Source organism: Panthera pardus, unplaced genomic scaffold (genome assembly GCF_024362965.1).
Source record: "Panthera pardus isolate Hobbes unplaced genomic scaffold, ASM2436296v1 HiC_scaffold_17, whole genome shotgun sequence".
Lineage (NCBI taxonomy): Eukaryota > Metazoa > Chordata > Mammalia > Carnivora > Felidae > Panthera > Panthera pardus.
The window spans coordinates 128,898,522-128,924,435 of NW_026526732.1; the positions used below are offsets into that span (position 1 = coordinate 128,898,522).

The following is a 25,914-nucleotide window of genomic DNA, read 5'->3' on the forward strand; positions in this document are numbered from 1 at the left end:
TCCAGCTTAGGCCTCCTACCTCTCACTATCTCAGTCCCCAGTCTCTGGGGACATGGCAGTATACTGAAGGAAAGGGAAAACCAAAACATTTGTCATCAAAAGTCTTAATTAAGTAAAATCCAAGGAACCAGAATCCTCAGACAAGCTTTATTTTGCTGTCTTATTTCACTTTTAGAAGATGGTAGACTGAGCATTTGTTTTTAAACAAATAAAAAGTCCTTAAATATGGCTTAGGGACAGTCCAACCTTAGCCCCAAATTCCTAGCCTTCTAAAATTTTACAATAAAAGCTGACTTAAATTAATTCATGAAATTAGTGAATTGCCTTTCCACAAGTTCTAGAAATACCTGTGATCGTAGCCCATCAGAAAAACATTTCAATTATCAAAGAAAGGTTAAAGCTAAATTTTATCTACTTACTAAGGCAGAAGGTACACACGTCACCATAGAAAGATAAATACGAACAGAAACTAAAAGGGTTTTCTGTGTTAATTCTCATTACAAAAAATATTGAACTAATCAGAACATACACTTCATAGAACATTCCAATTAATTAAGGTTGATCAAAATAGATGTCATTATCTCTGCAGGTACTGTCTCCTCAAAAAGTTTGCCACTTTTTTCAATATTAAAGAAAATATTACTGGAAATCTGGTTGAGCATGTATTTTGCTAAAAGAACACTTTAAAATATTTCTGAGATCACAATTAAAAAGCTTTATGCTTTTTAAACATAATTTCCAACAGGGAGAAAAATGTTAAAAGTTTTTTGTTGTTGATTTGCTTACTCTTTTATATTATTTATTTATTTTTGAGAGACAGAGAGAGACAGAGCACAAGCAGGGGAGGGGCAGAGAGAGAAGAGAGAGAGGGGAGACACAGAATCTGAAGCAGCTCCAGGCTCTGAGCTGTCAGCACAGAGCCCGACGTAGGGCTTGAACTCACAAACCGTGAGATCATGACCTGAGCTGAGGTCGAACGCTTAACCGACAGAGCACCCCCAGGCACCACTGCTTACTCTTAATGAAACACTTAAGAGGGATATGTACCATGAGCTTTCGAAAGTCCCAGATTTCGGGGTACATTTTATAAGTTAGCACAAAGTTCTAATTTGGCAAGATGTCAAGAACAACAATATAATAAAACAGAAGTCAGAGAAAGGCTACACTAGGTTAAGAAGTAGCCAGTACGAATCTGGAAATGGGATAAGAGCACACATATTACGAACTGCTTTATTTTATATTTGACAAGTCACATCTATTTCTCACCTCATTATTGCTCCCAAGATCTGTTTTAATATTTACTGTGCGTTAATAAAAATGAGTAATGAAGAGCGCTGCACTCAACCACATGCCACGAGTAACCGCTAAAGCGCAAAATAACTTAATAAAAAAGTTCTTATTAGAATATACCAAGAATTTCAATTAGCCCTTTTATTTACCGATGTTATCTTAAAGTTGACATAAAGTTAACGGCTCCCTGCTTTTAATTTACTCCATTTAATGACTAATTCTTCTCCATTTCTATTATTCTTTTAGGGATGAAGCCAGAGAAAAAAGCAAAGCAAAGGTACTGCCAGCGCTGTGACTGTCAGTTCCTGACATCGGCAATGTTGCTCTGGATTCTGAAGTTTCTGAAATGTCACCGGAGTCCTCTATTCTGCCCCTGTCCAAAGTTGTTGTGTGTGTCCCTCGTCTGGTAAAAGCCAATATGAAGGCCCAACTGCAGCCATTCGTATTCACCAATAACGTCAGTTTCACCTGCAGGCTTCTGTAACGGACAAGCGCCCGCCTCCAGGCTGTGCAGGGCCCCATGCTGAGGGCAATGTGCCCGGCAGCCAGAGGCAGACGCTGCTAATATCAGGATTCCCCATGTGTCACCAACGGCCTTTCCAGAGACAGGCACACGCGAGGCTCTAACTCTCCAAAGGCTGCCAGGAGCAGAGCCCAGGTAATCCCGATGAATTAGAGGATCCCGTCCCTCCCGACACCAGGGCCCACCGCGATTGCAAGCTTGTCACAGATGGGCAGTCCATTTGTCTGCCACGGCCCAGCAAATCCCATAGATCCTCTGAGCCTCTGAGGTAGGCTTTTCAAACCCTGAATCTTATTTAATGTTCACACGGAAAGGCAACTACTGCTTGCTGTGCCCGTAAAAGTCTTGGTGAAAATTAACACCTTGCTCATATAAAAGCAGAAAGAAAGGTATTTCTCTCTTTGGAGGCCATTCGGGAAGGAACACGATCTACCTATGAGCAGGGTTCTATGTCAGCACTGGGGTGACAGGAGTGTGTTCCCCACAAAAGTGGGGGCTCTGTTATGTGAACTGTGGGCCTGGCAGGAAAAAACCCCTTGTAGATGTCTGTATGTCTGACACCCTCAGTTCAATAGGAAAGGTAACAAAGAGGGTCTTTATTTGATTCTGTCCCCAAAGCCAGGTGTCTCTCACACATGTGTCACCAATCACAAGTTCAGTAAGTTGAAGGAGTGAGAATAATTAAAAGCAGATTATCACAGCTATTGCTACATGTTTTGAAAAAAGATCCCTCTGTATATAACCCTCAAAGTTATTTAAAAGTAAACACATCCATCTCATTATCTACCATATTTTTGATGTTCAACAGAGAATAAAACCCGTTATGTTACATGGTAACATAATAAGGTAACCTCTTGCTGTCATCAGGGGAAATTGAGTTTTAAATTCTATCCATCAGGAAAATACTTAAAATGGACAATTTAGTAAATTAACGTATTTGGATTTCCATGACTTGTAGTTATGGCATTTTAAATTTAGATGTGGTGGCCCTAAGCCCTCTGCAGTCATTAGGGAAGACACAGATAATGCCTGGTGAATTCTGATAACAGACCGGAATTGCACATTCTATAAAAGTGTAGAATGCATTGGAGGATCGGAGTCCAGTCCAAAATACAGTGAAATGGCACTGGGAAGGTTCTGTGGAACACACTAATGGTGGCTGTGAATGTCACTTGGGTCCCTGTATAGCAGTGGTTCTCAAATTCTGCTACATGATAGAATCACCTGGGAGCTTTTTAAAATCTTGGTGCAAGGCCTCACTCCAGACCTGCAAACTGGGTGTTAGCAATTTTTAAAAGCCTCCAAGTAGTTCGAATGTGCTAATGTCTGAGAACCAGTGTTATGGATAAGTGCTTTTTATTTTTTATTTATTGTTTAAAATGTTTATTCATTTACTTAGAGAGCATGCGCACGCACACACACACACGAGCGGGAGAGGGGCAGCAAGAAATGAAGAGAGAGAATCCCAAGCAGAGTCTGCACTGTCAGCATGGACCCCAATGCAGGGCTCAAACCCATGAACTGTGAGATGATAACCTGAGCTGAAATCAAGTGTCAGATGCTTAACTGACCCAGGTGCCCCAGATAAGTGCTTTTCAAAGTTGAATGTGCACATGAATCCCTGGATCTTGTTAAGACACGGATTCTGATTCAGTAGGTCTAGAGTGGGGCCTGAGACTCTGTGTTTTAACAAGACCCCAGGGAATGCCGCTGGCCCATGGACTAGTTTCAGTAGCAAAACCATAGACAATGGTAAACCACCAAATACCTCTGTGAGGGGGTGATATAATCAAAGCTGAGCTTTCTAAAGATGAATCAAGCATGCTTTAGTTCAGTAGATTTCAAGGCGAGGGAATGGGATAGGAGACCAGTGAGGAAGCTACTGACAGAGACCAAGAGAGGGGCACAGGGGAGTCTCAAGGAATCCTGGTAGCAGACTCACTTAGGGGAAGTAACCCTACCTTCTTCAATGCCACCCATTAATGCTTGCTAACGGGTGCACTTGTACAAGGCCCTAGAAGCATCTCAAAGACCGTATAAAACTGCAGTCTACTTTGGTACATGGTCCTTCTGGGCAGTTAGAGTAATTGAAAAGCACAACAGGGGTGTGAATGCCAGTGCCTTTGAATTCTCCTTGTGGAAAAGACTCCTTGTTCACCTATCAATCACTTCTCCTTTCTTTGGAGGCACATGGGGGACTTCCTCCTGTCTGCTCCTTGCAGTTGAGAGGGCCCTGTAACAATCTGAGCAGGTGGGGTGAGCCAAGCTGGCAATCATGCCCACTCTTCCCTCCCTGGCTGTCCCAGTAGCGGCCCAGAGGGGAAATCCCAGCTCTCAGTGTAAGAAATACGCTTTTGTCGGGTTATGTGGCAGAGACCTTCAGGTTATTTGTTACCAAAACATTAGACTGGCCAATCTCTACTGATGGATACTCTGATCAAGTGGCTTCACTCTGTGTGGGTCAGCCCCAGCAACCAGGCAGGGGTGATCTGAGGCTCCTGGTGGCCTGGTGAGCCTGCTGATGAACTGTCCAAATTCTATTTAGAATGGGGGATATTCCTTTTGTTTGCTTGTTTGTTTAACAGTTTGTGATATTGAATTCTATAAAAGTTATTCAATCTATTACATCAAGTGCTGAAAAGAAAAAAAAATGTTGACAATATCCAAATGAATATCTAGCAGTTATTTAAAAGTTATTTTCTCATATCAAGCAAAAATTAAAAGTTGAGCTCACTAAAAATAATTTTTAAGCAATTTAATTTTTGAATTACAGCTAACTCTTGAACAACATAGGTTTGAACTACATGAGTCCATTTACATACAAATGTTTTAACAAGTACAATACAGTACTATAAATGTATTTTCTCTTCCTTATGAACTTTTTAAAATGATTTAAAGTAAATATGATTTTTATTCATTGTTTTTATTTTTTTCCCATTATTCATTTTGTTGGAAGAGGTTATAGATGTATATTTTTTTAATTTCTTTAAATTCAAGTTAGTTAACATATCATGTAGTATTGGTTCAGGAATAGAACTCGGTGATTCATCACTTACTTATAACACCCAGTGCTCATCCCAACAAGTGCCCTCCTTAATGACCAAGGGTGGGGGGGTGTTTCTGAAAGATCCTAGTACTAATGACTCATGTAACCCACAGGCCCAGTGGGGAAACTTCACAAGGCCTCATGTCAGAGGGGTTTCCTAAGCTCCTGAAGCTTTCCTTCTTGTAAGTAAGATAGTTCTAAAGTATTCTTGGCCACAGTGTTTATTTCTTTTTTCCCTTGTTCCTCCATATCATGGGTAGCAAGAACCAGGCATCATTATTTGGCTTTAACCTCTGGTCTCTACTTTAATTCAACTCTCTCAAAGCCAGCTTTCTACATCCAGAGTCTTAACTAAAGAGCATGACACAAACCTATTGTTAAGATTCAAATTATATTGGGTGATTTTTTTTAAATTAAAAATAAATAACTGCTGCTTTTAAGTTGAAGATGTAGCTTGATATTCGTTTCAGACTTCTCACTTTTCACACCAAACCAGAGAAGGTTCAGGGGGCTCTAATGTCACTCAGCTAAACCTCACCCTGAAATTAGATATTTGAAGTCTGCAAATGAATGTAAAACACGTTGGGTGTGAGCACAGTATTAAAAGGATGACCTGAAACCACTTCGAAGGCGAGTCATCAACTTTAGTGGTATCTCATCATTTTGTCTTTGTTTATTCAAAGTCATACTTATTTCTCAAATGGATAATGAGCAGAGTCCTCAGAAAATATTCTTGCCTCACTTATCACGAAGTGGAAAGAGCACTGCATTGTGTACTTGATAAATATTTTTAAATTTACTGAATAAACTGGACCCAAATTTCTCATTTGTGCAACGGAGTTAGATGTCTTTTCATCTCTATAGTTTTCTGCCATGCTGGGTTAGGATTCCCTTCAGTGGCAGATGTGAACTTATCTTGGCTGGAAATCAAAGAAGGCTTTTAGTTCTCTGAGACTCTCAGACAGCCTCCTATTCTCTACCCCTCAGTCTTTCCTTTACCTCTCATACAATGCAGTTCAAAAGAAATTTCAAAACTCATTGTAATTGGTCATTTCACCCAAACATCTCTTTCTGCTTAGACATAATCACATAGTCATCTGTGTCTACCTTTACAGCCCATTAAAAATAAAGCCCTAGTGAGGTTTTAATTTGTTTTCTTTGAGTTTCTTGGTATTTTCCAAATTCTGACAATGAACGTGTTACTTTGGTAAACAGGAGAAAAGGCATTAAAATACATGAAATTGGATGACATCTCAGAAGCTGTGCTTTCCCCAAAATTATTTTTTCCTATTTCTGCTAAACTGAAAAAGCATCTAGCCGGAGAGACTTGTTCCCAAGAGAGTCTAGTTGGTTTTGCTGAAATTTTTATTACCTTTTGTTTATTAAATCATTGATATCTGTTCTCTATGGTTGGGTAAGTTTTATCTGTCAATCCAGGATGATCCACTTATATGGGCTGCATCTTGCAAATAGGGCCTAATAAATGAATGTCTTCCATACTGGATTTTTAAAAATTATTGTTTTATCATAAAAATAATATATGCTAATAGTAAAAATTCTGAATTATACAGAAGGTGGTATGAACTGAAGAGATAAAGATATCCCCAATTCTAGTCCCCTGCTGTGGAGGTAACGATTGTTAACAATCTCCTTTGTGTCTTTTTAGATATTATCTATGCACAAAAAACAGAAAATGAAATCTCCTATACAATGCTCTTTCAACATGTCTTATTCATCTTTTCTTATTGTTGGATATAATTGTTTATAATAACAACTAGTGTTCTGTAGTATGAACATTCTAAAATTTATTTACTCAGTCTTCAATTGAGGAACAGTTTTGGTCATTATATCAAGCAGTGCAATGAACATACTGGCCCACACATCTTTAAATACCACTATTAAGATATTTATGGGATGAGTAAATTCTGGGTTAAAGACTGAGTGTATTTTCAATACTGGTACTTATCATGAAAACTGCCTTCCAGAAGAATTATACGTATCTGTACTTCCACAAATAATGTAGATGGATAGAACCTGTTATTCAATACATTTGACAGCACTGAGTATTATCAACTTTTAGGATCTTTACCAATCTAACTACTGAAAAAGTGTTAGTCATAATTATTAATTTGTATATTTCTCCAACCATGAGTGAGGCTGAGCACACTTTCCTATGTTTACTAGCAGTCTGTATTTCTTACTCTCACTGACTGACAAGGGCTCTTTCTTACATTAAGAAAAGTGGTCTTTTATCACGGTGTGTCAATTCTCCCTCCCCACCCATCCTCTTGTTATATGTTCTTGATCCACTTGTTGAGAAGTTTTACATTTTTATGTGGATAAATTCATTGCTCTTTTCCTTTATGGCTTCTGAGTTTTCTAGTAGGTTTATTTTTCTAAGAAAGGAAGGAATGATTCTAATTTAACCTGTATAAACCACTGAAAGTAGCTGAAGAGGCTGGCTCTATTACTAACATACAGTGCAACCTTCTGCAAATTACTCATTCTCCAAGAATTTCAATTTCCTCATCGGTAAAATTAGAAAAGCCACTACCTTCATGGATGATTGTGAAGACCAAATAAAACAATGTAAGTTGTGACTCAGTGCACTGCACACAGGGAGTATAGTAGCCTTGCTTCCCCCAGATTTCAGACACTGCCATCACTTAGCTCCAGGGCGTGAGTGCTAGCTAGTTCAGTGGTGAATTCACATTTCTCTGGGAATCCCAGCACACCAACCAGGAGCTCAGCTCCTGGTTTGCTGTGGTAATGCACGATACATTCTTAGCACGGTTCTTAGAGCACCCTGGGATCTAAAAGCTTTTGATTATTTTTGGGATCTATGCTCACCAAAATGGCTCAGGGCACACAAATGCCAGTGACGACTGCGGGGGCACACAAACCCCAGTGATGACTACACAGTTACACAGCTTTTGAGTAAGAGTGACGTCTTTACCTTACTTTTCATGAGAATGAAGGGAGGAAATTGCTCCAGAGCAAAGAACAGAATTGAAACAAGAAATTAAAAAGTATAAAAACTTACATGGCATTTCCCATTCTCTTCTTTCATTAAAGGAGAATTCATAAGCACCACACAGGTTGACAGTCCTCTTTACAATAGGAAGAGAGACACGTATGTACATCTAATTGACAGTCTATTCTGCACCTTCACACTCGGCCTCTTATCTGATTTTATTTATTATGGCTACATAGATCAAGAAGACCAAATATTTCTTCAGAGAACTCAATTATTTAATAAACTTCTCACTTAAATGAATATCAAATCCCAAGCAATTTTTATTAGAAGGAATTTATTTTTCCTACACACTCCAAGCACTGTAACATCAGGGTTATTCAAGCAAGAAGCGAACCTAGTTGTCATGACCTAATTGTTCAGAGTGGCAGTTGCTCTTTTGGCTCAATTTTAAGTTTTAAGTATCTAGAAAATACATGTGTTGGGTATCTATTGTTAACTGAGCACTCAGAGCTACTGTTCTAGTACCAGGCCCACCAACACTGATCTTAGCATCTGCAATAAGAACTCCAGGATTAGTCACATTCTATAAACACATTTTAGCCAGAGAACTCCATTATTCATTTTTTACAGAAATCTGTGCACGGAATATAGCACCATCATTTTCTCAAAGGTGGCAGCAATGATATCGTCCATGCTACATGTGCTTCCTTCAATGTGACCTTGATAGTTCTTTCTTTGAGAGGTGCAAGCTGTGTTCTCTCCTCTTGGAAACAAATGGATTCTATGACCGTTTCCACTAACAGAGGCCAGCAGAAGTGAGCCTATGTGACTTCTGAGGCTAGGTCACAAAAACAGCTATCATATATAAGGAGTTTAAAGGTCCAGAGATGACAATGGTGAGGAAGCTCAGGCCATGTGGAGAGGGCCAGGTGTTCTCCAGCCCAAATCCCATCAAGTCCTAGCCAAGGCCTGCTGCCAGTCTCGAGGATTCCACCCTGCCATCAAGCCACTCCCAGTCTTTGAACCTTCAAAGGATTGCAGCACAGAGACAAGGATTTGTGCACTTAATACAGTCAGTGCCACAAAGTTTTGGGGCAGTTTGTTACACAGCAATAAATAACTAGATCTTTATCCTAGGTTTACTTGAAAACAGGCTATCTTGCAACTGCTGAGGATAAATGATTCCCCAAAGCACTGCAAAACTTCTGCAGGAACAATGTGAACAGATTAGCCACCCTGCCCATTAATATCCTGCTAAACAGCCCTGTGTCAGGAAGCAGTCATTCATCTGTTACTCTCCACGTAAAAGCCAAACGATGGATTCCCCATAAGTCATCAGGCTGCTCTAAGATTAGTGGTGAAGGGGTAAATCTGGAGAGGGTCTTCCAAAATGAAAATAAAATATTTAGACCATCTTGCAAGTTGCTCTTCAGATGCTGCATTTTTCTCTTTCATCGGTTCCAGCTGACAACAGTTGACAGCTGCTTCTGTGGCTGTTTAAGCCGAAAAACATTTATCCTGAGAACATAAAGACGAATGCCAGAGTGGATCTGATATATGTAAAAGTAAACTCATAGGATGGTATCGTGTCCAAAGAACACATTAATAACATTGTTATTATTAATATTTATTTTGCAAAGTAGATGAAATATGAATTCTCTGATCCAGGGTATAAAATAAACTCTGGATGGGAAACAGGAAATACAGTATTGATTAACCTGAATTTATAAGGATCCTCTGCAGGTGGCAAAAAATCGGGGAAGGTAGAATAAAGAGCTTCATCCCCGTGAAACCTGGCATGGTTGGTAGCAATTGGTAGACCTGGTGACAGTACCACTGACTTGGTGTTTATGACATGTTTAAACAACTGGACCATCATACAAGGCAAGAATGCAAAATAGCCACAGACACATCCCACCCCACATGTTCATACGGCATAAACTCAACATATTGGTATACATACATTTTCACATTAGCATCCATTACAGTAGATTTTGGGGATTACGTTATATATAATTTAGCATTCCCCTGCCTACTGATGGTTAGCAGTAAACAGATTAAACTTTCTAACCATTAAGCATTATATTTTTTTAAGCCTGCTAGCTTCTGCATATCTATTTTACTTCCATCTAAGGTTTAAAAAAAATCTAATTATCAAGGTAGATTCTGAACAAGACTTCAGTGCCCAGCTCGGGGTGTGGTGAAGAGTGTTTAGCTAAGCTTTCAATGGAAAGAAGAAAAAAACTTGAGGCCAAAAGAGTTTACATGGCTTGCCAAAGGGCATACCAATGGCTGGTTATTATTTTAAAAGATGAAGCTGAGATCAATTTTCAACAGCATAAAAGGTTCATGGAAACAAAGCCTGTTATCATCAACAATATGAAACTTGCCTAATTTCTGTGGACATCTTCTGAGCATCCATGACAGCCCAGGAGCTATGCTCGGTGACATAAGACAAACAGAATAACCTCCCTGTTCCTCCCAGTCTTCCTTAGGCAGGCTTCCAGGTGCTATAAATTCAGCTCAGGTGTCATTTTCACCATTTTCCAGGGGAGTCCTGAGCTCGTAGAAAGTGATCTTAATATGTATTGAGTGGTGCCATAGGAAGTGTATTCTAAAGTTCTTAAATCTAGTTAATAGCATTTAAAAATATAGTCTCTATGCTTCTCTATTCTTAAGAAAACCGAAGAAGGTTTTCACACCTGAAAATATGGGAAAATACTGTCAAGGCAATGAGACTTCTACAGGATATAAGAGACCCACGATAAGCCTCACCTGGGAAGCCTTTGAACATGACCTCATGGTGATCCCAAGCATGACCTAGAGAGGCCAGTCCGTGAGCTCCTCTCATCCTCATGTGTGCCATAACCGAAATCTCTGATGCTTTATTCACGACAGGCAGAATCTAAAATGCCCTTTCCAGTCCAGAGAGTCTCTCCAGCTTAAATCGCTCCCCCAAACTAAATTCTCCCTGCTTTCTGTACGGGAGAGTCAGGCTACTGGAAATGTCATTCTTCACGCAGTACTCACACATCAAGGTCAGCTACCTCCAGATTAAAGCTACCCCGTTACAATAGTGGCTTTCAGGATGTCTCAAACAGGCCTGCCTGTTTACCTCTAGTTTTACAATCTGGGCTGCTTGGAAAGGTTGGACAGAAAGTTCTGAAGCCAGCTGTTGGGTGTATAAATCCATATCAGTTCAATACTACGGTCTGGGGCACAGAACCGGAGAGGCTCACAGGAAACCGAGGGGGAACTCAGCTTCTGTACCTGGCTCACAAATAATGAATCTTTTATGCAAAAGCAATTACATATACGAGGAAAAAAAACTTTCCTTGAAATGGCAGAAGTGAAAAAAAAACTATTGATTGGTTTTGTCCCCAAACAATAGGATCATTTCCCCTTTGCTTTCAGCCCACATTCTGGATGGCTCTGCCTTTGTCCTCAGCTGGCTGTGAGGTGCCTCCTGAGCTAGCCAGCTCCTGACCTCCAAGGACTGTCCCCCATGCTTCTGCGCACACTTAATGTCATTTGAATTGAGCTCCTCACCGTCATCAGTCTCCGTGAACCCCACAGTGTTTCAGGTGAAGGATTCTGAGTTTCAACACTTCAAGAAGAGAAATTATAAAAGGAAATTGTTCTCTGGCTCTGCTTACTTTTTTTTTATTTGCTTAACATTTCCCCCCTAGCTGGTGAGCGTGCAATTCGAGTGACTTTAGAGCTAAGTTTAAACAGAATACTAGGAGTCAAAGAAACCTGTCTTTTTTGTTTTAAAGCTTTTATTTACTTGAGAGGGGAGGGGGAGGGGCAGAGAGCGAGAGATGGAAGAGAGAGACTCCCAAGCAGGCTCTGCACAGTGTGGAGCCCACTGAAGGGCTCAATCCCATGAATGATGAGACCATGACCTGAACCAAAATCAAGAGTCAGACGCCTAACTGACTGAGCCACCCAGGTGCCCCAAGAAACCTGTCTTATTATTAGAGCCTTTAACAGACGTAATAGAATCAGGCTCCTGTTAGCAAGAAAACACCTAATGGTTTAGATTAGCTCCCTCAATTGTCCTTTCAAAACCTATTCCACCTCTCCATTCACTGTAGAAGATGCCATCTTGAAGTGACAGGTACTGGGACTTCTCAAGATGCTACTTAAGAGGGAGAAAGTAGTTTGCTGATTAGGACCATTAAGCAGTGCTTGGAGGGGAGAAGTCAGCTTCTTGTTGTGGCTTCTCATTTATATGGCTGGCTTAATCTAGGGTAAGGCTCCTGGAAATGGCCCTTGGAAACAAACACAGGTGGGTCGTGAGAATGAAAAGCAACCAACTACCTCAGTTAGCAAGAGTCCTCAGAGAACAGAATGTAAATTTAATTTTTTACTCAGGGATACATTAGAATATGCTTTTGTTTCACTCTTGAAGCGGATCTTGCTAAGTCATTTGTTTTGAGGACGAGTGCACAGTGTTTGCATGTGATGGGGGTTCAGCAGGTGCTGGGCGACAGGCCAGGGGTGAATCAGTGGGCTTTTTTAAGAGTCAGCAAATCAGGGGCAATCCTCTGTTGACCTGTGCTTTCATGCATGCTCTGGGTCATGATTCTAAACAGGAATGCTAATATATACAAGTGTGTAGGTAACAAGAAAGACACCATTATGTATCTGTATCGGACTTTAGTTTACAAAACTCTGAAAGGCAGATATACAGAAAACTGTAATTCTGAGAAGTGAAATGATGTGTCCTAGATGAAACTTCTGTTTTATAGCAGAGGCAGACCAAACTCAGGTTTCTGGGCTCCTAAGCTGGAAGTCTCTCCATTGGTCCATGAAACCCTTTTCCTACCCTTGAAGATACAGCCATAGAACTCTGGGAATTAGCAGCATATTCCAGACTGACCTAGATCAGATCTAAGTAATCTTTTCACTAGGAAATAACAGAAATTGGGGTGCCTGGGTGGCTCAGTTGGTTAAGTGTCCGACTTCAGCTCAGGTCATGATCTCATGGTTTGTGGGTTCAAGCCCCACGTCAGGCTCTCTGCTGACAGCTCAGAGCCTGGAGCCTGCTTTGGATTCTATGTCTTCCTCTCTCTCTGCCCCTCCCCTGCTTGTGCGCTCGCTCTCTCTCTCTCTCTCTCTCTGTCAAAAATATATAAACATAAAAAAAAAAATAACAGACCCTACTGTTCCTCCCTCCTAGCACATCATCACCATTCACCTGGTGACTCAATCCTAAACCTAGGAGACATCCTTGTGTCCTGACTCTTCCTCGTGTCCCATGTGCTCTGCCTTCATAACAGGCCTTCCCTCCATGCCTATGCCAGCCTCCCATGCCAAACTTCCTTCACCTTTCATCTGGACTGCTAACCCACCAGCAGCTCGTCCTCTGTTTCTCCTCCACCTGACAGTCCATTCTCTACCCAAGTAGAAACCATGCTAACACTCCTTAAAACTTGCCATCATACTTAGAAAAGTTTCCATGTTGTGGCTCACAGAGTTCCCAGGCTCACCAGCTTCTCTGACTCACTGCATCTCACAAACATACCAACCTAGTTCCTGTCTCAGGGCCTTTCCCTAACCTTTTCCCTCCACCTCCTCCAGACTTTGCCTGGCTGCTCTTTCACTTCCCTGTTTTCTCAGGGGGATCTTCCCTGACTCTCCTGAAAATAAGCTACTGCTTTCTGCTTCACTGTCTCTGTACTCTACTGTCATTCACTGTACATATCACTACTTGAAATCACACTGCCAATGAACTTATTTCCTGTCCTTCCCAATAGCCCAGAAGCCCCTTGAGGACAGAGCCCTGTTGTCTTGGTCCCTGTGTATTGCCCACACCTGAACAGAACCTGGCACCCATCCGCTGAGTGTGTGTGTGAAAGAATAACATGCAGCAGATGGGAGAAAGGCCATATCTGGCTCCCTGAGGACTCAACAGATATATTATAGTCCAGCAGCATAAGCTTTTCCTGGATCCAGTGTGGAAAAGAATAGTATATTAAGGGTACCCTTTATGCAATCAATAGTGCCCACAGTAACATCTACAAAGATGAATTCCACCACACTACTTTACATTTCTTTAGAAACTGCATTACATTAATATATTATATTATATTATATTATATTATATTATATTATATTATATTATACCATATTATATTATTAAATATTATAGAACTAAATTTTAACAATAGACAGGACAGGACACCTGGGTGGCTCAGTCAGTTGAGTGTCTGACTCGTGATTTCAGTTCAGGTCAAGATCTCACGGTTCATGGGTTAGAACCTCGCATCGGGCTCTGCGCTGACAGTGCTTAGTCTGCTTGGGATTCTCTCTCTCTCTCTGCCCCTCCCCTGCTCTCTCTGTCTCAAAATAAGTAAATATTAAAATAAAAATAGACATGGCTAGCATGGTGTCAGGCATATGGTGGGTGCCCAGTAAACACACATTGCTGAATTTTAAAAATTTCTATCATCTGCCATCAAATTAATTATTTTCATTTCCTCATGTTTCCTCTATCCCTTTCAAAATACAAGTATATACTTTTACATTGTCGTAACCACATATAGGTATTGATTTGTTTCCTATTTTACATTTTTTAACACTTTTTTGATGTTGCAACCCAGTCTTTGTAATTTTTAACAACTATGTAATATTCCATCAAGGTGCCGTGCTATATAACTCACCTCGCCTCTTTGGGGCATTTGGCCACTGAGTTCACTGAAAGTAAAAACACCACATAAATTGAGGTAGGATCAGAAGTTCAGCAGAACCAAACCCACATTCTGACCAGGGCAGAGAATCAACCCAACTGCATGATGTCTGTCACAGAGCAGCCCAAATTCTCTCTATTGCATCAGTTTATTGGAACAAACTGTAGATTGTCGTCAGAAAGCTCCAAATCACTGCACAAATTATTTATGAAAGAATGACTTCAACCATTGGCCAAGTGTAGCCAGACTCAGGAAAAGGCACCAGAGGAGGAAGAGGACGGAAGAGGCAGCAGCTGTAAGGGAGCTGGAAAGACTTTAATACAGGCGCCAGTCAGAGCCTATTTTATTCCTCTGCTCTCTTGAGAAAACAGTCAGCAGTTTGTTAGGGGATGAATCAGTCAGAGTCAGAGGGGGAAGAAAGGGCTTGTATATCTTGAGGATTATTGTTAAAATGCTCGATAAGTGGCTGTAAAGTTATGCGGTTTTCTTCTTTTTCTTCTTTAAACATTTCCCCCTCTTGGTGTATAGGCGAAATAGTCATTGGCAAGAACTTGGGGAACATGGGAAAGTATGAAGAAGAAAGTAAAAATCCCCTGTAGTCCTGTGAGCTGGACTGGCCACTGTGACACATGTGCTTGTTGTGCTCTCCCTTAGGGATACATCAATCTACATAAAAGTAGAATTACAACACCTAGCCTACTCTTTACCTTTAAACCTACTATATTGTGAACCTTTTGTTCAATGTCTCTAACAATTATTTAAAGTAACACAGTGTTGAATATGTGCAAAATAGTTCTTTGTGTTCAGATGAGGAAAGCAGAATTGATTTGTTTCTCCGTGGGTAACATACAGGTTGTTCCCAAATTTTCTTATAAATAATAATGCAGAACTCTTTGAATTCTTCTCAAATAAATTCCTTAGGGCAGTTTTTTTTTTTTTTTATTTTGTTTGGTTTTGGTTCTTTTTAAACTGAAGTATAGTTAATACAATGTTACATTAGTTTCAGGTGGATCTATGAGTACCTGCTGAATTTTCTAGAAGAAGTATAATAAAAAGACAACAATCAATCATCTTCCACACCAGCTGTCTGTGGTGGTGATGGCAGAAAGACGGGACAGGGAAATGAACCAGAGAGTAGCTATGTGAGAAATACAGGAAGTACTGCTTTGGTTTTTAACTCTGGTTTACCATAATTCTCATTTACCACTTTCATTAGGTCTTACCTCTATTGTTGATAGAGATATCTACCCTAAATCCTTCTCTCTGTGACACTGTGGATAAACAACGGTGGGGGATAACTGGACCTGCTAGTGGTTTGGATGACTACATAACCCATGGCTACTTTTACCATTAGAATTACAGTCTTGTTTGCCTGGTTATGAGTCTTCCTGTTGGAAGGGCACCTTTTCTCAAGGTTGTGGACTGAAATACAACTTTGCCTACATTTACGCCATGTCCAAGAGCACGCAAGTGTGCTGACCATGCAGCTGTTTCTCATGACCTCATTCAGTCTCAGCATCTGAGCTACACTGTAATGGTAGCCACTGGACTTGGTTGAAATCAAAATTTCATTAAGTAGCAGAAAGATACAATTGCTGTTAACTTACACCCAGATGCAGCTATTTCCACATTGGGTTTAAAGATAAAATTCTGCTACAGAGGGAGAAGAAGCCTGTAGTTTGGGAAAACACTTTAATCAACTTATTATTATTCATATTATTATTATTATTATCATCATCAAGAACAGGGAAGATGAAACAGAGGAAGCTAAACCACTCTAGTAGTTAAGTAAAAAGATATCCACATAAGGGGTTGTAATGAAAGAAACCGATTTGTGGAAGCTTCCTTGGGTCAGGCCAAAGAGATGGGAGTTTAGGAAAGAGCAGACAGTAGGGAGAAGCCAGGAAATAATAAATTTCCTCTAAAGAGACAGCTGCTTCCTGGTGTTACTCCAGAAACGAGACAAGAGATGGCCAGTAAGTGATTCACTGTGGTGACAAATCACTGATTGACTGTCACAACTGTGATGCAGAAATTCAGTTTTAGTTTCCTCTCCATTATTTCCAATCTCTTATAAGTCACTGCACCACTTAGGGTATCCTGAGGACTTAAAAGGAGGTGCAGTGATCAATGTCATGAAGCCAACAACCTGTGGAGTGTTGCCAAGACCGTAGGGGTGCTGGAGAAAAGAGCCAGAAACAAGAGCTAGAGGAGGGCATGATTATCCCCATGAGATCTGCAGAAACTCCACAGGGCATGATGGTTGCATACAGCTGAATATTTTTGTTTGGATTTTAAAGGAAAGGGTAAGAGAAGGCTTGCGACCTGAGGACATATTTGGTTATAACCAGAGGCTGGTGATCACTCATTTTGAGGACCTAGTTTTAATGTCTTGCAGATATGGTCTCTAAAGATATAGAGGGTATCAACCCTAAGAAAGTATAGCCTGAAGGAAATGTTAGAAAGTAAAAGGCTTGCTTTCTCCTCTTTGTTTTCTGGCTTTCAACAGAAGGTCAGGTGCAGCATATCATCCTTCACCAGCAAGAAAATCTGAGACAATTTCCTAAGGACAGGCCTCTGGCAGGATGTTCCTGGAGCTTAGTTTAATATTCCAACCACAGATCAATGTGTTTTAGACATTCCTTCTGATCCAAGGGGCACCACTTTTGGGTCAAGACAAGATTGCAGGCTAATTCATTAGGATATCAGAGAGACAATGGACAAAATTCAAGAAAACACACAGCAGATACCTTTGCATCCTGTCCTCTGCTAGAACTTTCAGGGGAGTCCTTGGGAAATTTAGAGGGCTCACTCTAAAACTTTGAGGAATGAGGGGCTGAAAACTGAAAATGAATTATTTAAAATATCCTCTTTGTAACTCACAGACTTTAATGTGCACATATCAGGATACATTCCTCCTAGCTTACATATCACCTAGCTAAGGTAGACCCTTCTTTGGCATTTCTAGAGGATGTAGGAATGAGACATGTTTGGGGCTCCAGAGGCTATCAGACAGCAGAAACAGTGCCCAAGAAGCCCTCGAGCTACTAAAGGATGGCTGGGTATGAAATGAGGTGAATCTCCTCCCTCGAACATTATTTATTTAGATATTAAGAGGCTATCTCCAGTGGTGGCTCAGGGCACACAATCTATAGCATAGAGATTGTAAGTATAAGTGTCTTCTCTGATGTGGATTTAGTACCTTTAAAGGACATAAGTCCTAGGTGGCTGACCCCTGCCAGCAGTTACCTTACTATAGGATGGGCTTCTATCGGGTTGTGAGAACCTTCTCAAGGCATCAGTCTCAGCTTTTCTAGATCCCTTACCTGCCCCCAAGTCTACAAAGGATGGTGACCTTCAAGAATTGATGGAAGTGTTCTTGGGGCACCTGGGTGGCTCAGTTGATTGTCTGACTTTGGCTCAGGTCATGATCTTGTGGTATGTGGGCTTGAGCCCTGCCTTGGGCTCTGTGCTGACAGCTCAGAGCCTGGAGCCTACTTTGGATTCTGTGTCTCCCTCTCTCTTTCTGCACCTTCCCAGCTCATGCTCTGTATCTCTCTCTCTCAAAAATAAACATTAAAAATTTTTTTAAAGAATTGATGGAAGTATTCTTTAAACCATATACATCTACCATATCTACAAAATAGTTTCTTTCTGTTGGTAAGTAATCTATCTTAGATCTCCAAGAAATTGGGTTGGGTATGTAAGACAGGTGTCAGAGGCACACTTAGGGACTGTTTCTTTGAGGAAAAGATTTTTGATACCCAGTTTGTCAATTTTTATTCAACTTGTCTGAAAGGATATTGTCAACTTCCCTCATGAAATTTCTCTTGTAGAGTTCCCCATTTAACCCATTGCCACTCTTGTTCTCCCTTTTGTTCAGCCCAAGCCCTAGAGGCATCGACCACTTATTTTTCTTATTTCTACCTCTATGTATTTCACATCCATCCATTGTTTGCAATTTTCATTATTATCAGTTGAACCCATATTCTCATTGGTGTCTCTTGAATGAACTGTTTGCTTGACAGACTGATTCATTCACTCATTCATTCTACACCCATTTTCTAAGTGCCTCTTTTGTGTTGGGCACAAGATAGAATTCTTGCCTTCAGGAATTTCACCACCAAGTGGATGAAACAGACACGTAGACATTTCAAACAAGTGCAAAGCAAAACCAGAAGTGTTAGAAATGTATATACACACTCAGGGCACCTGATGGCTCAGTCGGTTAAGCGTCCAACTCTTGCTTTTGGCTCTGGTCATGATCTTGCAGTTTGTGAGTTCAAGCCCGACACTGGGCTCTGTGCTGACAGTGCAGAGCCTGCTTGGGATTCTCTGTCTCCTGCTCTCTGTCCCTCCCCAACTTGCTCTCTATCTCTCTCTCAAAACAAATAAATAAATAAACATTAAAAAAAAAAGAATACACAATCATACACAAGCACACGGGAGAAGGAACAATGACCCTGGGCTTTGGCGACAGTCCCTTGCTTGTCCCTCTTCCAGAGGTGGGTGCCTACTCTTCTCTGTCCTACTCACTGAAGCCAGGTTAATTTCCCAAAGCAGTGTTGCCAGGCCAATATTCCTAACAGGGATTCATCTAGCACCTGCAGGACTTCCTCACACACACATGGACTGATTATTAAAGGCACCTGCCTGTGTCTTTTTGCTGTGGCTCTAATTGTTAGAAAGTCTTTGGAATATATCACCTAACTACTCTGTTGTTAGAGAAGTCTGGCTAATGGAATTTTATTATGTTGGCCCATTACCAAGTTCTTAACAGATACTATGGTGTAAAGGGGCAAAGGTGGGAAGAAAGAACTTGTTGAAAGAGAGTTAGAAGAAGGAAATGTAAGAAAGCTGAACACAAATGTTAGCTACTTTACGACTGTCTTACGGACCAGTCCTTTTTAGTTATGGTGACTTTGATTATCAGCGTTTGCACCATGTTCATAAAAAAAAAAAAAAGATACATGGTTTGATAAGAGTATCTTTTGATTCACAAATATAAATTATATGAAATTAATCATCTTCGGTTATGCATTTCAAATGTTTTTTTTAACTAAAAGAATATCCGCTCATGAAACTAATGAGCAACAATCTTGACGTGTGGGCACTTTAAATATACATATGCCTCTGAATTTGAGATAGATTTTTAAAGATCTATTTTGGTCACTGTTAAAGTAAAGCAGGGCAAAGTAATTCTTTCCAACAGTAATAACCACCTCTTGGTTGTTCCAGGAATGACTATGCTCTGTGGATTTCTCAAATGGAATTTTCTTTGTACTAGGCAAATATTGAGACAACATTTAAGTTGGCTCGAGTCTGTCTATATTGACTTCAGGAAGCAGCAAATATCATGGGACAATACAAGGGTGAGAGAGGGAATCTTGCAGTCATTACCACCAAGGCAAGATGAAGCATACATTCACAGAAAGTTGACCATAAGGATTTTTTCTCACTAATATAGTATAAAAGCACAGACTAAGTCCTATTAAGTTTGGGAGAGTTTAATAGATATAAACAAAATGAGACTTTTGCATGCAGAAATATGGCTCCATCTACAATTTTCTAAACTGCTTTGATCTTTGTATAAAATCCTATTTGAATCATTTAATGTATTATCACAAGGCACATGGCATACATCCTACCTTAATGTGACACCATAAATGTCCTTATGGCTAGCTGTGCTCCCTGAATCCTTTTATGAGGATGTTATTGAGAATTTAAGCAGATCCTAAACTAGGACACCAGATTCATGTGCAATAAAATATACTGTTAGTCTCATGATTTAAAAATGGAAGATTATATAAATGCGTATTTCTGGATATATAGCTGGCCTAATGTGTATGATATTACATTTGTATTTAACAAATACAAAGTCCAGTTGAATTAATGAGGGCCTAATAGGAGAATGAAGGAGAGAAAAAGCCGAATCAAATAAAGAACTCATCAATAATAGACGAGTATAGACACCCCTCATTCAACTAATGTTCCATTCAAGCGACTTTCCTTGATTAGTGAGGCTAGCATCTTTACGTATCATTTAGAAAATCTTCCTACATACTTAAATGGAGTGTGTTAATTAAACTTTTCTGTAGCAAACTTCAGTCAGGTTGTTTGGACTGCTTTTATTAGTTTTATATGAGCCTAACCAAATTGAATAGACTTTATTTTAATTTATACTTTAAATGCCTTCTTCATTCAATAAAAAAAGTGAAATTTCCCTTAGGTGGGAGAAAAAGGATGATTTTTGCCATAGTTTCAATGTAGCATATGCCACAATTATCATCAAGATGTTGTTCAATATGTGGAGAAGGTGATTAAGAAAACATGTTCTGTGACACAGAAAAGAAAATGAAATTTAACTTCCTGCCGGATATGTTAACCAATGGAAAACATGAGGAAAACAATGTTCTTCTGTAGGGTATTTATGTATTTGTCCTGGTTTGTGTTCTTTATCTGTAAACTTATAAGAACAGATACTACACTTGATTTTAGTCAAAAGGCCGAGAAGTGATTGTGTTCTTTATCTCTAAACTGTTCACTCTGTTTTGGTGAAGATTAGCTCTTCTTGTAATGTTTTCTAATTTTCTAAGTTACTCTTTCTAACGTTTCTAAGTTACTCTTGTAAAATAAACGAAACTTGGAAGCACAACTCCAAAATCAAGATATACTGTTTAATTACAGGGTGATGTTCTTACTACACTTCCCCTATGACTTACCCTAATTTAATAGGTCTCTTCAACATTATACGTGGTACAAGTGGAATGGCAGGTGACATATTTTGTGACTAAACAGTTACTGTAGACAATATTATACAGATAACAAGACACATGCACACAGGTTGCATATGGCTTTATGACTTTAGCAATTCTGCTAGGTTTTCAATGAAAAGGAGTATATTTTCTCTGTTTCCTAGAATCTCATGTCATTCCTCTCCAGAACCTCTTCCTTTGAAGAGAGCCATGTAGACTGGGGACACATGGTGACTAAATCCTTGTGCTGAGAACACACGTGCCATTACCAGTTACTTATTACCCACTACATGTCATCTATTCATCCACCCATCTACCTACCTACCCACCTACTAATCTATGTGTTTGTGTCTGCAAACGTGCTATAGTTTTTACTGACTCAATAGGTGAATATATGCAAGCTTATCCATACCTTCTTCACCAAATATTTATTGACCATGTTGTGCCAGATACTGTGCTTTTTATTTCGTTTCTCCCTTAAAAAATGCAGATTAGAAAATATTTTAGTTACCCATAATAATTGGGAAATATTAGGTAAAAAGTACAGAATAGAAGTAGTAAAAAGAAAACTAAGCTCTGGCCTTAGCCCTGCCACTACCTACTTCTTGGGACTTTGGACATTTCCCTCTGACTGTGTTGGTCTTAACTTTTTCATTTGTATAATGAAGGAACAGGACCAGACAATCTTTAAAAAAATCTCCCTGAGTACAAAATGTCAGAGTTCCAAATATGGAAGTATTTTATACTTTATAACGTTGAAAACGGGCTAAAATAGTGCTTCTCCCAGAAGAACAACGACATTGATCTTATTTAGGTTACAAGCATTCCAATGTGAGAAAAAGGCAAATATCGTGCTTCTAACCCCTGCTTAAGAATCTGAGCCCAGGCAAAAAGAAATTGGGCATTCACAGAACTGTTGAACAAAACAAGTATGAATGACTGTAAACATTTCATAAATTTCACGTGCCATAAAATATAACAGTCAAATCAGTACCCCTTGTCTATAGTTGCTCGATAAGTGGAGGATGAGGATAGAAACAAGACTTCCCAGCCTATTGCTTCAGGGTATTTGAACATCCTCCAGGGGCCAAGCATCAGTGTCCCCTGTAGTTGGGCCAATTGGAACTAACATCTGACCATCAGGGTCTTCTCTTAATCCAGATATCAAACACAAAAGGAAGTGGCCTTTAGGAGAATATTTACAAATGGAGAAAGTTTGGGCTGTTACCAGTTTGGGCCAGTAGATACAAAGAAAATAAGTGGTGTGAATCTGTCAACATGCAACATTTCTCTGATTTGTGACACCGGCTTTCCCATTTCTTTCTTTTATTTTTTTTTTTGAAGAGTATGCACCAACTGAAAATAGTCATTTTTAAAATGACAAAAAAAAAAAAAAAAAAAAGAGGACAAACAGTTTCTAAGTCAGTGCTGGAATATAATATATACATGAATCTTTGGCTGGGCCAAAAAACTTGGCAAGTCTTCAACATTTTGGTTAGCATTTGGTTGACTTAAAAAGTTATATGGTTAATTCATATAAATTATATAAAAATGAAGATAAATAAATATGTAAGCAAAATTAAAGGATACTATAATCCTACCATCCAGACATAAGCAGTTGACATCTTGTATAGTCTTCTAGTCTTCTGCAATGTATACACACATTATACACATTATGTCTGTATTTATATTCATCTATAAATCCATGCCATCCTGCAGGCATATCTAGGTGTCCAAAGAGCTCTGGAGATGACGATGTTGGCACACCTGTGTGTGTGTACATCTGTGTCCCAAGGCACCCCATTTCGGAAGCTTTGCTCTACACTCTCCATAAATTTGACATTGTCTGAAACCAGCATCGTCAGCACTGCAGCGAAGCAGTAGCTTGATTTCTTGGAAAGCACTCACGATTATTATATCTGCCCCTCACTTCAAAAGAGCTGGCACAAGTCCAGTTAGCATAAATTTGGCTAAATTCTACACCAGTGTTGGAGAGCACAGAATTCTTTACTGTCCAAGTCCCACTTTTAGAATAAAGCCATTGTTGAGGCACCTGGGTGGCTCAGTCAGTTAAGCGTCCGACTTCAGCTCAGGTCATGATCTCGCGCTCCGTGAGTTCGAGCCCCACGTTGGGTTCTGTGCTGACAGCTTGGAGCCTGGAGCCTGCTTCTGATTCTGTGTCTTCCTCTCTCTCTGCCCCTCCCCTGCTGATGCTCTGTCTCTCCCACTCTCAAAAAATGAATAAATGTTACAAAAAATTTTTTTAAATAAAGCCATTGTGACTGTGTCCTTACTGACATGTCTCTCCTCTCCCTCCTCTGGACATTACACCAGGGTGGACGGGCCCAAATCTGTGTCCTGAGATGGGCATGGAGGAATGGTGTGCTGAGTCCTGAGCACAGAGGGAGGCAAGCAGGTACTATAGGTAGTACCCGTGCACTTCAGTTCCTCAAGCATGACTGACCTCATGCCAGGCACCATGCACGAGCACAAGATGAGGCTTTCGCCCTCAATGTACAAAGCTGGTTTGAAGCAGACACATATATTGTTAGAATCAACATGGGAAGTACAAGCTGCTGCTGTCACTGGTTTATGTTTCCTCAAGTTCCTTTAGGGTAGGGACACATCTATTCAGTCTATGTTGTCTCTTCTCAATGGGAAGCACAGTTTGGGGCACAAAGAAGGTGCTGGAACACTTGGCTGGTAGACTGACTTAGTATTGAGCTGCAGTGGTAGATGTGATAAACTTCCTGCCCAGTTATAGTCTCCATAGGTCTTTAGTTATGCTAATTACCCATGTTTTGCCCTAAGTGGCTAGGGATTCTGTATGTCACAGCGGGAGGGCACAGAGGGTGCATTCATGGCAGTGGCTTGTGTCATCCCATTACTATCACCATGCAAAGGTGTTTCTACTCCAAAGGCAAAACACGGTGTTGCCAAATTCCAAAAACAGAAAGGAACACATGTCGTCAGTGGCAACCAAACTTCGTTTCTGTCATGAATCACTGTGGCCTCATTCTGACAGGTCCAGTTGCAACCTAGCCCTGGATCACACCAAGTAGTGACTCAGCTACATTGAGACTCAGATGCTATTTTTAAGGAGGGGGGGGGGGGGGTAGGGGAGGTACAGAGAAGCTATATTATGTTTTCCTGAATTTTAATAGCCTAAACTAAATCTTCAGGAAAAGTTAACTGCCCCCAAAATTATGTAACTTACACAGTTTACTTTTTATATCATAGTTTGCCCATTGAAGTCACAAATCATTCTCATGACCAAAATTGATCTGATCAAAATGGAAGAGGGAAGTTTTCAGAAGAGTCTGGGTCCAAGGAAAGCAACTGTGGTGCACAGTGGAAAGAACGCCAGCCTGAGAATCAGAAAGCCTGGCCTTGGTACGCTTAATAGTGACATTTGGAGTGACCGGTTAGTGAGGCTGGGCCAGGTGTGCTGGGGGGAGTCTTGGGGACTGCGGGTGTGGGTGAGTGTGGTCTGCCCTGCTGGCTTTGTACTTTGGATCTGGTGAAGGAGACTGTCCTGACCCCAGTGAACCTGCCTGAGACTCCACATACTTCGATGCTGTCTTTGTGCTCTTATCTTCCCACTGAAGGGGCTCTGCTATTTCCTAACTCTCACATAGCCACCTACTGACTCCTGTGTTCATCCACTCATCCTTCTCTGGAGTTTCTCCAAATGCCACCTTCTCTTGAGTGATCAGAACAGCACACATGTTTCCAAAGTAGATACATGATATTTTTGTTGAAAACTAGGACAGTGTTTTCCTCAAATCCTCATTCCTCACGATGATTGGAATTTTGTTTCCTCTCCTGGCACCGTCCCTATCTTCAGGGGAACAGCCCACCTACAGCGAGTCTTAACTTTAATTCTTGGACAAAAGTGGAAGGCTCATAGGTGTTCACCTCTCCACACTCGTGTGGTTTCTCCTGTGCATGTCCCCTCACCGCCGTTGGTAGAGTAAGCCATCTAGCTTTGGAGATCTCTCGTGACACAAATTCTACTCTAAAAAGTGTTCCTTTGATGGAAACATTTTTAAAAGGTAAATGACCCTCTGTAGACATGTTTTTGGTTCTTTGAGGAAGTCCTTCTTTTCTATTTTTTTCCAGAGTAAACACTTTTTTAGGTTGGAAGGCCTAGGGAGAAATAATAACCAAACTGGCCCTATGACTCTGAGAGGAAGTGGTTAATGAAAGGAGGGGGCTAATAATCTACAGAGAAATCTGTTATCACAATGATGCTGGATATAAGGGTTCTTTCTGGAACTTCAGGAAGTTCTGAATAGAAACAGAGAACTGCACAGAACCCCAGTTTAATGCTGAGATTTCCTGTTGCCACACCACACAATTCAATGCCTGAACAGCTCATTAACCAACCACTTTGAGCAACAAAGCCGTCCAACTCTGGGGACAGGAAGAGCGGAGACAGAGTGGGAGTAGCTCCTACGTCATGTTCTGAAAGCTCAGTCGTGGAGCCTCATTTTTTCTTTCTGAGGAACTCATGGACGCTGAAACTTCCTCCTCCTCAGCTGTTGGCCAGCAGCAGGCCCTAAATTAGTTAAATTTAACTATAATAAACATGCTGCAAATGAATTATATTTAACTCTAACAGCCAC

General features: G+C 40.4%; 1 protein-coding gene and 1 non-coding gene across 18 annotated transcripts in view; both read right to left on the reverse strand.

Annotated features, from left to right (window-relative positions):
- Nucleotides 1-25,914, reverse strand: part of FARS2 (phenylalanyl-tRNA synthetase 2, mitochondrial) — a 619,002-nt gene that overhangs the window by 154,123 nt on the left and 438,965 nt on the right. Inside the window, exon 7 of one of the 17 annotated variants that reach the window (XM_019419845.2) lies at nt 8,040-9,354. The exons of the other annotated variants lie outside the window; for them this stretch is intronic. Within the exon in view, the coding sequence (XP_019275390.1) occupies nt 9,288-9,354 (67 nt within the window). The 3' untranslated portion in view covers nt 8,040-9,287. Of the gene's footprint in view, nt 1-8,039; nt 9,355-25,914 lie in introns of those variants that run through there. 17 annotated transcript variants of the gene reach the window in all.
- On the reverse strand, nt 20,859-21,049 carry LOC128777934 (U2 spliceosomal RNA). Its single transcript, XR_008423231.1, has one exon. It is a non-coding gene; the product is annotated as a U2 spliceosomal RNA (small nuclear RNA).